The sequence below is a fragment of the Podarcis vaucheri genome (assembly GCF_965113315.1).
Source record: "Podarcis vaucheri genome assembly, chromosome: 1".
NCBI lineage: Eukaryota > Metazoa > Chordata > Lepidosauria > Squamata > Lacertidae > Podarcis > Podarcis vaucheri.
This window is the reverse complement of record NC_138759.1, coordinates 68,959,257-68,973,642: the sequence shown is the minus strand read 5'-3', so window position 1 is coordinate 68,973,642 and position 14,386 is coordinate 68,959,257. Positions and strand designations below refer to the sequence as shown.

Below are 14,386 nucleotides of genomic sequence, written 5' to 3'. Positions count from 1 at the left end.
TACTCACTCCTCACATCCTTCCTTCCTTTGCTCTTTTCTGTTGTCATTATGGGTTTTTTTGTGTATTGGAAAATGAAAATTAAGAACAATTGCCTCCCTGTTATGTACTGAAGTTCTCACCCTGGGCCAGCAGGGGGATACTGTAGATAGTTTTCACTCAGGTCCACATATGCAAATAAGGGATTGAAAGTGACTGATTGGATAGTTGCAAAAAATGGTTACTGCTGCGTTCTAGTGGAGCAGGCTGGCTGAACCCTTCAGTTCAGTTCTGTTCTGGCCTGTGAATAAAAAAGAGCTGTTTGAAGAATCTCTGTGTCGTCTGATATGTTCACCTACAACTTAATACTCCCCCCCCCAAAAAAGCTGCATGGTACATTCTAGTAACTTTCCCCAGGTCCCTCCAATGCCTCCTCACGGTTCTGCCAACCCGTGGACCATGGGAGTAACCAAGGGAAGGCAGGGGGGAGGGGCGGCAGCTGCCCTCTTCCCAACAAGAAAAACAAATACTTAACTAACTGAGGTTTTGATTTCCCATCATGAAGCCTGGCTGCGCCCTGAGCTGAAACCGTTCAGAGACGCGAGGCGCGTCGAGGTTCCGAAGGCGCTTCTGGAGCAGGCCGTGCAGCAGTCGCAGAAGCGAGGGAACCGGTTGCTCTTTAACTTCAACGAGGGACTTTGCTCTTTAACTTTAAGCTGGGCGGGAAAAGCTCCCGGAGGCGTTAGCGCGCCAGAGAGGAGGAGAGCGAGCGGGCTATAAACGTCTGAGAGAAGAGAGGCGTCAGGTCCCGTCGCCAAGCCGGTCGGGCACTCTGTGGGAGACCTGCCGTCGTGGATCATGGAGTCCAGTGTGGTGAGGAAAGCGGCGTCGGGCGGGGGGAGTGGGGCGCCAAGGGGACCCTCTCCCTCCCAGCCCAGCGAAGGCAGCCCGGGGACGCTAGTGCCCTTTGTACGCCCAGGTGCCTGAAGAGGCCATTCGCCTCAGCTGCCTTTGTTTGCCTTCCTCCCCAATGAATCGTTGCCACTGGCATTCGGGATATGGATGCTTGCCGAGCTTAGGGCTGCCGCGCGGTAATGAGGGGTGAAAACGAATAACTGAAGATAAACTGCTTCAGACGAGTTGCTTCCTCAACAGCTTTTCCTTTCTCAAACGCGTTGTTCTTCTCATTTCCTTATTTCTTTGAGAGTCTAATTAGGGTTGCCAACTTACAGGGGGCGGGGGATGGCCAGACCTGCTCTTGTGCCTTTTAGCTGCCTATTTGTGTGCAGAAATGCACAGCTGAAGCCTTTTTGCAAGCCTGCAGAGAAGCAATGAAGGGCAGCAGTCCCATGCCTGTGTGTATGGAGGGGCTGACTGAAAAGCTGGCAACCTCATCCATGCAAGTTGGTGGTTCCCAATTAGCTAAGTATCCCGTTTCTCAAAAACAAACAAATAAACCAAACCAAAACCACAAGCTATGGACTTTCTCACTTTTGAGAATTTTGAAACCTCTATGGTAGGTTTTGTCATGTGCCATGTACCCTCTGGGTGGCTTATACAGGCTCCTTGGGGTTTGCAGACCACTGGGAAGCACTGATGTAAGTGACTGTGTGTATAAAAGTGAGAGCTGATGGCAGTGACAGATCTTGGGGTCCCAAATTTCAGCAGTGCCCTGTGTGAAGCCAAAATTCAGCACTATCTTGCCCCATTCTAAATCATAGTTGCGGTACTACCCCCGCCCGAGGCTCTGCGTCCATTGCGGCTGAACCCTAAATCCATCTCTGATGATGATTGCCAAATGCACAAGTGTCTTGACATGAAATGAGAGAGGTGGTTTTTGGATTAGACTGGTTCTTGTAGAACCGGTTCTGTGCACTTTGTTACTTTATCCTGAGCCTTGCACACAACATGCAGATAAACCAATCTTCCCTGCCTGCAATTGTCCTTGAGAAATTCAAGGCTCAAAGTTGCTTTACCATTTGACTCACAGTATTGCTTTGAGCAAGCGTCTGTTTCTCAGGGATATCTACTGCATGGAATTTTAAGGGGCTGTGACATCATTACGGTGAAGCACATTGTTCGGGGCTGAAAACTGCTATGGAAATGTGATGCTAAACTGGCACAGCTGCAGCACATTCAGTGTTTTGTGGGGCGGTTAGCCTGCATGATGTCTGAGTCCCTTTTCTTATTCATGGGGTCCTGGCTCCATCAAGGGTTAAAATCTAATAGAGGATTCAAGTGCTGAAGTAAGCTTCTTGGTGAGTTAATGGCCCTAGGTACAGTGGCATAGCGTGGGGGGTGCAGGGGGGGCCAGCCGCACCGGGCGCAACATCTGGGGGGGGGGCGCTCGCACTTGCAGCTCTCTGCCCCTACCTGGCTCACTCACACTCTCTCACTGCAGTGCTGGCTGTGCGAATCCGATCCGAGCCGCTGGGTCGCCGCCCACTGTGGAGGGGGTGGGTGCCAGGCGTGCGGTGCGGAGAGAGAGCGAGGGACTATCTGGGGGAGGGACAGTGCAGCGGCCGCCCAGTGCAGCGCTGAGCGCGGGAGAGAACCACACCAGACCAGGCAGCAGCAAGAAGAAGCTGGCAGCGGCGGCAGGGGTTAGGGGGCGCAAATTACTTGCCTTGCCCCGGGTTAGGGGGCGCAAATTACTTGCCTTGCCCTGGGTGCTGACAACCCACGCTACGCCGCTGCCTAAGTAGGGTCATTGGTATAACAAAGAGATTGCTTTGTGCCAGATGTCAGATAGGTGGGCCCCCTTCCCTCACCTGGCTGGTTATTGGAAGGACAATGGCCAGTGTGTGTGTGAAGTGGCAGGCAGAAACCAGAGAGTGAGAGCCATGCTTGATTTCAGTTTGATTCCAAGATTGTGACTATGGGAGAAGCAAGACTTTATGGGGTGATAATACTGTGAGCCCTTCCATCTTAGGCACAGGTTGTATATATGTGTAAATAAACCATATATCCTAAAGGCACCACAGTCTCTGCTGTCCCTCATTCTGAGGAAACCGAGCCCTGGGTAAGTGCCTGGAACCCCTGGCATCTTGCACTGCTCAGAGATTAGGGTGGCATTCATAGAATCATAGAATCATAGAGTTGGAAGAGACCACAAGGGCCATCACAAGGGCAGGAAACACCATCAGAGCACTCCTGACATATGGTTGTCAAGCCTCTGCTTAAAGACCTCCAAAGTAGGAGACTCCACCACACTCCTTGGCAGCAAATTCCACTGTCGAACAGCTCTTACTGTCAGGAAGTTCTTCCTAATGTTTAGGTGGAATCTTCTTTCTTGTAGTTTGGATCCATTGCTCCGTGTCCGCTTCTCTGGAGCAGCAGAAAACAACCTTTCTCCCTCCTCTATGTGACATCCTTTTATATATTTGAACATGGCTATCATATCACCCCTTAACCTCCTCTTCTCCAGGCTAAACATGCCCAGCTCCCTTAGCCGTTCCTCATAAGGCATCGTTTCCAGGCCTTTGACCATTTTGGTTGCCCTCCTCTGGACACGTTCCAGTTTGTCAGTGTCCTTCTTGAATTGTGGTACCCAGAACTGGACACAGTACTCCAGGTGAGGTCTGACCAGAGCAGAATACAGTGGCACTATTACTTCCCTTGATCTAGATGCTATACTCCTATTGATGCAGAATTGCATTAGCTTTTTTAGCTGCCGCGTCACACTGTTGGCTCATGTCAAGTTTGTGGTCAACCAAGACTCCTAGATCCTTTTCACATGTACTGCTCTCAAGCCAGGTGTCACCCATCTTGTATTTGTGCCTCTCATTTTTTTTGCCCAAGTGCAATACTTTACATTTCTCCCTGTTAAAATTCATCTTGTTTGTTTTGGCCGTTTTCTAATCTGTCAAGGTCGTTTTGAAGTGTGATCCTGTCCTCTGGGGTGTTAGCCACCCCTCCCAGTTTGGTGTCATCTGCAAATTTGATCAGGATGCCCTTGAGTCCATCATCCAAGTCGTTGATAAAGATGTTGAATAAGACCGGGCCCAAGACAGAACCCTGTGGCACCCCACTAGTCACTCTTCTCCAGGATGAAGAGGAACCATTGATGAGCACCCTTTGGGTTCGGTCAGTCAGCCAGTTACAAATCCACTGAGTGGTAGCATAGTCAAGACCGCATTTTACCAGCTTCTTCAACAGTACTTACTTAGTGTGTGTGTTTTTTTCTCTTCCAGGATCTATCTTTCCTGATTGTTGGGATGGTGGTTGCAATATCTGTTGCATTGTTGGTTTTTAAACCAATGGCCTCTCGGAAGAAGAAAGGTCCAATTACTTTACAAGATCCCAATATCAAGTATGCATTGTGTTTGAGAGAGAGAGAGGTAAATTATCTTCTCTTACATGGTTTGAATGCACTAAGTGGTCTTATACTGAATTAATCCATTGGTCCATCCACAACTGTATTGTCTATTGTGGCTGGCAGTAGCTGTCCAGGATGAGTTCCTTTCAATTGCAGATGACAGGGACTAAACCAGGGGCTTTGTACATGCAAAAGTTGTGCTCTTTATTGTTAAAATCATAGAATTGTAGAGTTGTAAGGGATAACAAAGGTCATCAGGATGCAATGTGGGAATTTTTTGCCCAGTGTGGGGCTCGAACCCTTGACTCTGAGATTAAGAATCTTTTGCTATTATTGTTAGATTTATTTATACCTTGTGTTTCCCTGACAGAAATCAATGCAGCTTGCAAATAATAAACAAGAATAACTAAAAACATAGAAAAAGCAATAATTAAAATACAATTAAACATTGATAGAATTAAAACTGTATACATATATAAAATCTGTTTTAAAAAATATAATTACCCTAAAAGCAACATGGCACCAGCCCTTTAATTAAAAGAAGTCAATTCCTAAAAGCCTGTTGGAGCAGGAAGGTATTCAGCTGCCAGAAGGACAGCAAGTAAGGAGCTATTCCAGCTTCTCTAGGGAGGGAGTTCCTTTCTCAATCTGTGGGTCCCCAGATGTTGTTGAACTACAACTCCCATTAACCCTAGCCAGAGCTCAGGGATGATGGGAGTTGTAGTCCAACAACATCTGGGGACCCAGAGGTTGAGAACCACTGAAGGCCCTCTCCCGCGTACCCACCAAGCTTGCCTGTGAGGGTGGTGGGACTGAGAGAAAAGCCTCCACTGAAGATCTCAAAACCCAGGCAGGTTTGGATGAGGGAGTAAGGACCAAAGCTGTGTATTCTGTCACTGAACTAGAACCCCTCCTAGCTGTTTGCATTTCATAGCAAGAAACGAACTTTGACATGTTTTCCCTGTGTTACGGCTGTATCTCTGTGCCAAATCACTGCACAATGCACAAAATGCCTCTGAAATAAAAACAGCCAATCTTTACTAATTTCAAGGTGCTGAGCACAAAAATGACATTAACATTAGTTGATTGGCTCCTGTGTAGGAGATACAAAGTGTCAGTACGCCTTTGAGCCAATGCCAACGACTAGGCTCAACAACTGGATCTGCCCCGACTGGGCTAGACGACTGGAAAGCACTTCCAGAGACCTTCCACTCCTGGAAATCAGGTCTAAGTGCACTGGACCCACAACTGTGAGTTGTGAGCACCAAACTCAGCGGAGTATGAACAACACGGAAGAAAGCAGTGAAGCATAACTTCTTTTATTTCTAATAGCTACTGCAAACTAAATTAAAGAGGTACTGGCTTGCATGAGTGTTACAGTTCTCACTCAGCCATCTAATCACTACAGAGATAACACACAGACTCTCACAGGCAGGAGCGGAAGAAGCAAAGAGCAGTTTCCACCCCCTCCTTTCTGAAAACATCAGGAGATTCTCGCAATGGGAGGGGGTGAAAATATCCACACAAAGATGATCATGTCTAAATGACCTAGTCCACATTGAGTACACGATTTCATTTGGCAACGATGTATTTCAAACTCCACACATTATTACACAAGAAGAACTGAGCAATCTTGTTTTGTGAGCTGTAGAGCTGTGCAAGGCCAAAGCGGATTTACTGGGATCAAGACTTCAGCAATGGAATCTTCTGAAGGAAATTGTCTGAGTGACTTCGAATCACGCTAGTCATGAAGATCACCTTATGTTCTGCTATAATGTAAATGGCTTGATGAATGTCCTTGGAATCATTCAGGGTGATGAGAAAAAAAGCTTGGGATGTGTTTTGTCTGGTGTCAGCTAGCTTCCATGGGAATGTCAGAGCAGAAAACGACAAGGAACTGGTCGAAGACGTGTCACTGTATCGCAGACCTGGCTGCAATATGTCCTTAAAGATCCACTTTCTCCATTCACACTTAAATTTCTTTCCCGACAACTGTGGTATGGCTAGTGATGAGTTTTCATCAGGAAATTGCAACGATGGAGAAACGATTCCAGGGGAAGTGGTCTGCTGCCGTGTTTGCTGACTTCTGTTGGACGCTGCCCAGAGATGCTACTGAACAGCTATGCAAGTGACAGGCTAAGCGGAATTGGATGTAGAAGCCGGCTTAACCGATGCATGTTGTCACGTGCACATTCTTCAATTGCCATGTTTTTCGCTCTATAAGACACACCCAGCCATAAGACACACCTAGTTTTTAGAGGAGGAAAACAAGAAACAAGAAAGCAACGCAAAGCCTCCTGAGTGAAGAGGGAGGAGCGCTCCTGCAGCGCTCAAGATGCTTTGCGTGGCTATGCCTGGAGAGCAAGAGGGATCGGTGCGCACCAATCCCTCTTGCTCTCCTGGCTTCAGCGATAGCTGTGCAGCCTGCATTTGTTCCATAAGACGCACACACATTTCCCCTTACTTTTTAGGAGGGGAAAAGTGCGACTTATAGAGCGAAAAATACCGTGTATAGTAAACCTTTGCACATCTCTATGAAACAGTAGTCATTTTTGTGTTTTCATTGTTGCATTTGTGTTCAGCACCTCAAGATCTATAAGAAATGGCTACTTTTATTTCAGAGACATGACTTACGACAGAATTTGTTGTGCAATGTAATGAACCAAGTAACTTTCTTCAAGTGAAAGAAGAATGCCACATCCCTAAACAGCCATAGCATGGACAGAGTGGGGAAGCAATTACTGTGGCTGGACCAACAGGGTCAGATGGATTTGCCTAAATGCTTTTATGTCCTGCTCATAAGTGTCCCAGAAATATGTGATTGAGCTCTGTAGGAAGCAAAACACACCAGATTGATCTAGCCTGGCCCCTTTTTTGTTCTTAAGCCAATCTTAAGTCGGTGCCAGATGATCGGCTGAAGTAAAACAGGGGAGAAGCTAAGGCGAAGTGGAAGGTATTGTTTGCCAAGGGTATAATTTTACTTGTAAGCTTTTTAAGGAGCTTGGCTGGGAAGCAAGATTGAAAAAACAAGTGAAGAGATGAAAGCACACAAAACAGTTCTGATTACATGCAAAATGTAGGTGCTTCCACACTAGATGACCGTAGAATGATAGAATTGTAGAATTGGAAGGTACACCAAGGGTCATCTAGTCCAACCCCCTGCAATTCAGGAATAAAGAATCAAGTTCTTACAGATTTGGAATGGGCATTATGTGGCACCTGTAGTAGTGCCTATTCTGCTAATCAAAGCAAATCCATGAAGAGTATTATGTGACTTTAAAAATTTGAAGTTTTGGAATGTTTTGTTACATAGCATAACCCTACAGTACCCACCTTTTTGTGTTTTTACAGGAGATCAGTCATGATACCAGGAGATTTCGGTTTGAACTTCCGTCATCAAAACATATATTGGGCTTGCCTGTAGGTAAGCATGGCTCCATATTATGATTTCTAACACAGAGCCTTTTGGGTGACAGCACCCCATCTCTGGAAAATCACTCTGGAAACTCTTCAGAACTGATTCAACTCCAATGTCAGTGGAGGCAATGTCAGGACTGGTAAATTAAGATTGTACAGACTTTTCTTGGCATAACAGCTTAAAAATAATGATGTTTGCAAGCATAATGTGAGATTGTGTTGGTTTCCAATTCCTCATCTTCCTGAAATTGATTTCCACATGTTTTCAAGCTTATGTTCACAACTATGAAGATTCTTCCTTCCTTCCTTCCTTCCTTCCTTCCTTCCTTCCTTCCTTCCTTCCTTTCTTTCTTTCTCTCTCTCTCTCTCTCTCTCTCTCTCTCTCTCTCTCTCTCTTTTAAAAATGTAAATTTTGAGCAGCCCAACAGTTCAGCTAGTTTGTTAATGCTATTATGAACTTTGGAATGAAAAGTTAACAGTTTCTCCCACCTAGGCCAACATGTATATCTCTCTGCCAAAGTGGACGGTAACCTTGTGATCCGGGCCTACACTCCAGTTTCTAGTGATGAAGTGAGAGGCTATGTTGATTTAATCATAAAGGTATATTTAAATTTATTTAATGCTGGTAGCTTGACCCGCTTGGATTTTGGTTCTATTTCTCATAAATATGGGTCTAAATTACAATTTGCAACCAGAAATTGGATCATTTTTAAATTTATGTCTGAAGAAGCATGCTAGGTTCTTATTAACATATTTTAAAAGTGTATGGGCTCATTCTGGAATCAGAGAATGGTGTGGAAATGATGGGAAATACGCTTTGCCTCAGCTTCCTTTATTATGCATGTTAACAGAGACTTGTCTGTCTGGGCACTGAAAATAAAATACAACTCACATTTGTGTGTGTGTACAATGTGCTCTCATGGGTGTTTTGAAGATTGGTTCTACTGTGGGTACTGAATATATCTACAGGTTCTGCTGGATTTAGTGGGTTATAGGGGTGGGGGGATGTAATGATGTATATCTTGAGTGCCAGCCACTGAACTTTGTACTGATCTATTCCCCGCCCCGCCCCCCAGATCAAATGTATAGTTGCATGTTAAATGTGCTGCTTTATGCAGGAAATAAGCTTAATGTTTTTACTTGGGGAAGGAAGAAGCTTTCAAAATCCTGGTTGCATCTTGACAGTAGGAAGATGAAGTACAGAAACAGCTGGTTCTTTCTTCAGTGATACATTGGAATAAATGTAACTGAAGCAACTTTATTATTATTTTTTCTTGAGTACTGGAAGTATTAAAGGACCAGTGTGTGTGCAAGTGACTTTCCCCCCCTGTGGCTGGATCATTCACTGCTTCAGTAACTGCAGTAGGATGGAAAAAGTTGAGTTGGCTAAATTAATGACTTCTTTTCAAGCCATCCTTGTATGTCACTCTGTTGTGGGGTTTTGTCTTCTCTTGTGTATAGTAGCAACATTTAATCTAACCCAGGATTCTGGCAAGGCTTGAAAAGAATCATTGTGCACAGGGAAGTATTAATACAGGCACCTCCATCATTTATCCACGTGCTCCTCTGCCTGATGCACACAAATGTGGCACGTGAAAGTTATCCAGGCATGGAATAAAGAGGTTGAAAAAACTTAAATCTGATAAATATGTCCATTTCAGGCTTTTGTATAAAACAGGGCAGGGCCAGTGTTATGCCAGCCATACTAAAGATAGGATGTTTCTGCTTTGATACAAAGATTAGTGACTTGTGAGCATATTGTGTGATGCTCTGTAACACTTTGTAATGAAAAAGGTGAATCTTTTGCTGTTCTGGGGGAAGGATGTCATAGAAAGGGTGGGGAACCTGTGGTTGTCCAGATGCTGGATAATAATAATAACAATAATATTTTATTTATATCCTGTCCTCCCCAGCCGAAGCTGGGCTCAGAGCAGCTAACAACAATAAAAATGACACAGCATTCTAAAAGCAGTTCATTGATTTCATAACTCTCATCATTCCTGACCATTGGCCATGATGGGAGTTGGAATCCAGCAACATCTGAACGACTACAGGTCCTCCCTCTTGCCTACTTCTAGGATGACTTCTTACCAAAAGCTTATCCAGAGACCAAATAAGACTTAGTACTTTAGACTTGAGTTCTTAAAGTTTATCTGGTAGGGTAAATAGAAGTGCAGTGGTTTTTTTGTTACAAACTCTGGGAAACCTGGGATTTTCTGGGTTCTATTTCATGTTTTGTGTGATAACAGACAATTGTGACACTTGGTTTTAGCTCAAAGGGCAGAGTGAAAAATGTTGTTATTTACTCCTTTCCATTGCACCCCACTGTTGCTTTAAAGTAAAATGGCTAAATTCTTTCTACCACTGTTGTGTGTTTCCCCACTTCCTCTTCAAACAGGTTTACTACAAAAACATTCACCCCAAGTTTCCAGAAGGTGGGAAGATGTCCCAGCATTTAGACAGCATGAAGATTGGTGATACCATTGACTTCAGAGGACCTAATGGACTTCTGGTATACAAGGGGTCAGGTACAATAAGGTCACAGAATCCAGAAGCTTTAAAATAGCTGCTAGATTATGTGATGAAGAAGATATTTGGGGCAGTATTTCACCTGTTGTCCGAACACTGTAACATTAGTATGCTGAAGAGGGTAATCAACAGGAATTTGTGACAACTGAACAGTGATGGTGCTCTTGAGAGACAGATGGGCAGAAGTCACTGAGAGATAAGAGTTACAGATCTCAGCTAAAGCAGGGGGGCTTCAAGATGATGTGTATCTAAATCATTTAAGCTATCATGTGCTGCAGTAGAATTGGAGCAGTCATTTCATCAGACTCCGTGGAAGGGAGACAGAGTGGACTGCAGGGCCTCTCCATCAGTTCTGCTGAGATATCACAGATATTTGGACTTATGGAAATCTTTCAATTCCAGGCTGTCATTACAAGAACTCTACAATTGAAAACAGTGCCCCGAGTTTGCCTTTTTCTTTCTTCCTACCAATATTTTTCTCTCTCTCTTGTGTCACTCACCTCAGGCTTATAAACTAAAAGACATCACACACACACACACACACACACACACACACACACACACACACACATTGGTAGGGAGAAAGAAAGAGGCAAACTCAAAATTTAAAAAGGATCACACTGCCCAGAGCAACTTCTAAACATATCACTTATATTTGTAAGCTGCTCTGGGCACCTATTTTTCTTTTTAAAAAATGCTTTAAATAATAATGCTTTAAATAATAATGCATTTTAATTTTTTTGCTGAGATAATTGCTAACTCCAGTCCTTTTTAAAATACATGTGCATCAATACCTTCTCTTACAGTGCAGTCCTATGCATGTTTACTTGAAAGTAAGTCCCACTGTGTGCAGTGGGATGTACTCTCAAGTAACTATGCACAGAATTACAGCCTTAATTACATAGTTTTCTATTCCATGTTAGCTGCTGTAAATGAAGCAACGTACTCCAACCTATAAATACTGGCTTCTACTGGCTAAACTATATTGCCTCACTGTTAATATGATGAGTGACTGGCTCTGTAGCTCAATCCTGTGTTTTCTTGGAGGTAAAGCCTACTGTTTCAGTAGGTTTACATAGGATTGCAGATTTAAAGAGCAGTGTTGCATGGCACAGTGATTAAATGCTGCTGAAATGGTCATAGGTTCACTCTTTGGTTTGCCTTGACAGCTGTAATCTCATTTTCACACAGGTAAATTTTCTATCAAGCCAGATAAGAAGTCTGAAGCAAGGATAAAGTTTACAAAACATGTTGGAATGATAGCTGGAGGAACAGGTATGATATTATGCCTTGGTGAGGGGACAGATAGGGCTGAGCACATGGCAAGAACTAAGGTTACTGCATATATTTTATGTGATCATTAAACTTTGGGTGGGGCTAGCTTGAGGCTTTCCCTTATTCATTGTGGGCACTTCCGAAGTCCTTCATGTCAGAGGACTCAGCTCAATATTCAGTTGCATCAGCCACTGTTTCCTTTCACCTGCTGGAGAAGTCTCCTTTTGCCCCATGGCAGAAGGGTGGAAGGTAGCATTGCAGGAAGAGCTGGGTGGGAGAAGCTGTGGGTGCATTCTTGTGGGGCAATTGTGGGGCCGCTAAGAGGCAGGAGTGCTTTCTGTGTTGCACCCTAGTAACGCTCTGGCCAACATCAGTTTGAGAACTGAGTGATCTATAACTGTCTGGTTCAGTGAAAACATCCTGAGCACAAGAGCTTAGGGTCATGCAATAATTCTGGAATAGTTGGAGCAGGTAGTATTGATCCCACCGGGTGGCTGTGGAAGCCCAGCCAGATGGGCATGGTAGAAATAACTAAATAAATAAGTAATAGTAGTAGTAGTAGTAATAATGATGATGATGTTGATGTCATCCTTAGGAATGTACTTACCAATCTCAGAGATTTAGTCTGGAGTGTGAATTCAGCTACACTGAATATAGTAAATGCAGGCTAATCATCAAGCATTACTGCCAAGAGTCCATTTCCCCTTGTCCTATTTTACAGCTAGTCAAACAAAATCTGGGACGGAGTAATCTAAAATCTTACAAAAATCCAATTAGGATAAGGCAGCACTGGGTCTCTGATTGTGGGAATGGAAAATAAACACCTAGTTGTTGCTTTTGGCTTTGATTTTTATAGGAATTACTCCAATGCTTCAACTAATTCGTCACATTACAAACGACCCCAAAGATAACACCAAGTGTTACCTTCTTTTTGCTAACCAGGTAAGTAGACTTCTCTAGTTTATTCATTTTTCTCTGTGGTTCTCACAAAGGATTTTGAGCAGTGGAACTGAAACAGGGATTTGACAAGCAACAGTTTGAGTGTTAGGAGGCAGCCAGAGAAGGCAGCTTGTATGCATTTTCCCATCCAGGATAGACCAGAAAGTTTGGCCAGAAAGTTAATGTTAATAACACTTACTCAGAAGTAAGGTCAGTTTGCTCTGCTTCACTGGAATTCTGTTCTAAGCAAAGGCCTCAATGCTAAACTTTTGAGGAGCTGATTGATTTTACCTAATAAGGTAAAAATAAGAGGGGGCAGTGAAGTTAGAAACAATGGTGCATAAAGGTGATTGAGAGAGGTGTGTGTATGCATGAATCTCCCAATTATTGTACTTCGTGGATGTTTCACTGACCTTCTACCGATAGACAGAAGAAGATATATTATTGAGACCAGAGCTTGAAGATGTAGCAGAAAATCACTCGGATCAGTTTAAACTGTGGTACACTTTGGACAGACCACCTCAAGGTAAGCGACTCTGGCTTTACAGACTAATGAAGCTTCTACTTGCATGCAAATAATTTGAGTATGGCACACTTCTAGTGTAGGGATAAGTTTGCCTTGCTATGATGTTAGATAAATTCTAGTGAGCTTTTAAAGTTTGTGAACCAGGATTTTTCTGTCTTTTTCCCTGGTTGTCGTTGATGATGCACCCCAGGAACCCTTGCAAAGCAAAATGCTATTTCACTAGTAAGACAAAAACATCACGTGTTAAGACTTTTCTTTGGGGGGTAACCACAGGAATCATGATGGTTAGGATTTTCTTTTGAGGGAGGTGAGAGGAGAAGAAGGAACAGCAGCTCTAAGGAACAACCAGCACCTTTTTTCCTCTTGGATTAAGACCAGAAGCCTGCCCCATATAGATTGTTGCATTTTATACATGCTGTCCATGCTGTTTGTAAGATTCAGTAAGAGCTTTACTAGGTTCTAGTTACGTCTTTGGAATGTGCATCAAACTGTCAGCTGGAGACCTGATGGCCACCTGTCAGGAGTGGCTAACGTGTTGCTGAGCTCCATTTTCCCATCAGCCTCCACCCAGCATGGTGGGGAAGTCCAGAACTATCTGGTGGACCACTGGCTTCCTGCCATGCAGAATGGTCTCACTCATTCAATTCAGGGGCTTTATGGAACTGAATCGGGAAGCTCTTCTAGATAAGAGAGCTAAATGTGTTTGGATCATGATCAAACCCTCTCTAGATATCACATAGTAGACATATCTGATGTATTCTTAAGGTGATATAATAGACAAGTAATTAATATGGAAGACTAGCCCTGAAGCTTTCTAACTATGTCCACCATTTTTTCATTTCAGACTGGAAGTATAGTGCTGGTTTTATTACGGATAGCATGATAAAAGAACATATGCCTCCCCCTGCCAGTGAGACTCTGATTCTGATGTGTGGACCCCCACCTATGATTCAGTTTGCTTGTCTGCCTAATCTTGAAAAGCTAGGGTATGCCAAAGAAAACACTTTTGCTTATTAAACCGGAAGTTGTACCATCCCTTTTATAGTACGTTGTTGGTACATATAAATTTTGTGTTAAAGCAAGTAGTAAAATTGATGACTGATGGGAGTGGCATTTCCCGGACATAGCTGGGATGTGGCCATTGGAAATCCCCAAAATGTCTGGGATAATCTGGATGTATGGCAACCGGTGTTTATATCAACACTGCTTCTCATACTAAGGGTGCTAGGTTATGCCTTCCTCTGCATTGAGATGCTGCTTAAACTGTTGCAACTATGTAATTACAACAGCTTCTTTTGTCCAAAAGTAGTTCTATAACCAGTAGAAGAATGCTGCATTTAAAAAGGCTATCGGGGAAGCTAACAGTTTTCCATTTAATAAACATCAAATTGTTTTGTAAAATTTG

The 14,386-nt window shown here is 43.7% G+C and overlaps 1 protein-coding gene across 1 annotated transcript; it reads left to right on the top strand.

The window, feature by feature from the left end:
* Positions 1–636: 636 nt before the first annotated feature.
* LOC309527465 (NADH-cytochrome b5 reductase 2-like) lies at positions 637–14,382 on the top strand. Its single transcript, XM_082214303.1, has 9 exons — positions 637–850; positions 4,171–4,317; positions 7,647–7,719; positions 8,206–8,312; positions 10,111–10,240; positions 11,433–11,516; positions 12,373–12,458; positions 12,882–12,981; positions 13,826–14,382. The coding sequence occupies exons 1-9, from the start codon at positions 836–838 to the stop codon at positions 13,996–13,998; spliced, it is 915 nt and encodes a 304-aa protein (XP_082070429.1). The 5' UTR covers positions 637–835; the 3' UTR covers positions 13,999–14,382.
* Positions 14,383–14,386: the final 4 nt, after the last annotated feature.

Bases quoted from the DNA above. Each gene is read 5' to 3' on its own strand.
- LOC309527465 (XM_082214303.1), top strand. The intron at 10,241-11,432 runs GTACAATAAGGT...ATTTTCACACAG, and splicing joins TCTGGTATACAAGGGGTCAG to GTAAATTTTCTATCAAGCCA. The intron at 11,517-12,372 runs GTATGATATTAT...TGATTTTTATAG, and splicing joins AATGATAGCTGGAGGAACAG to GAATTACTCCAATGCTTCAA.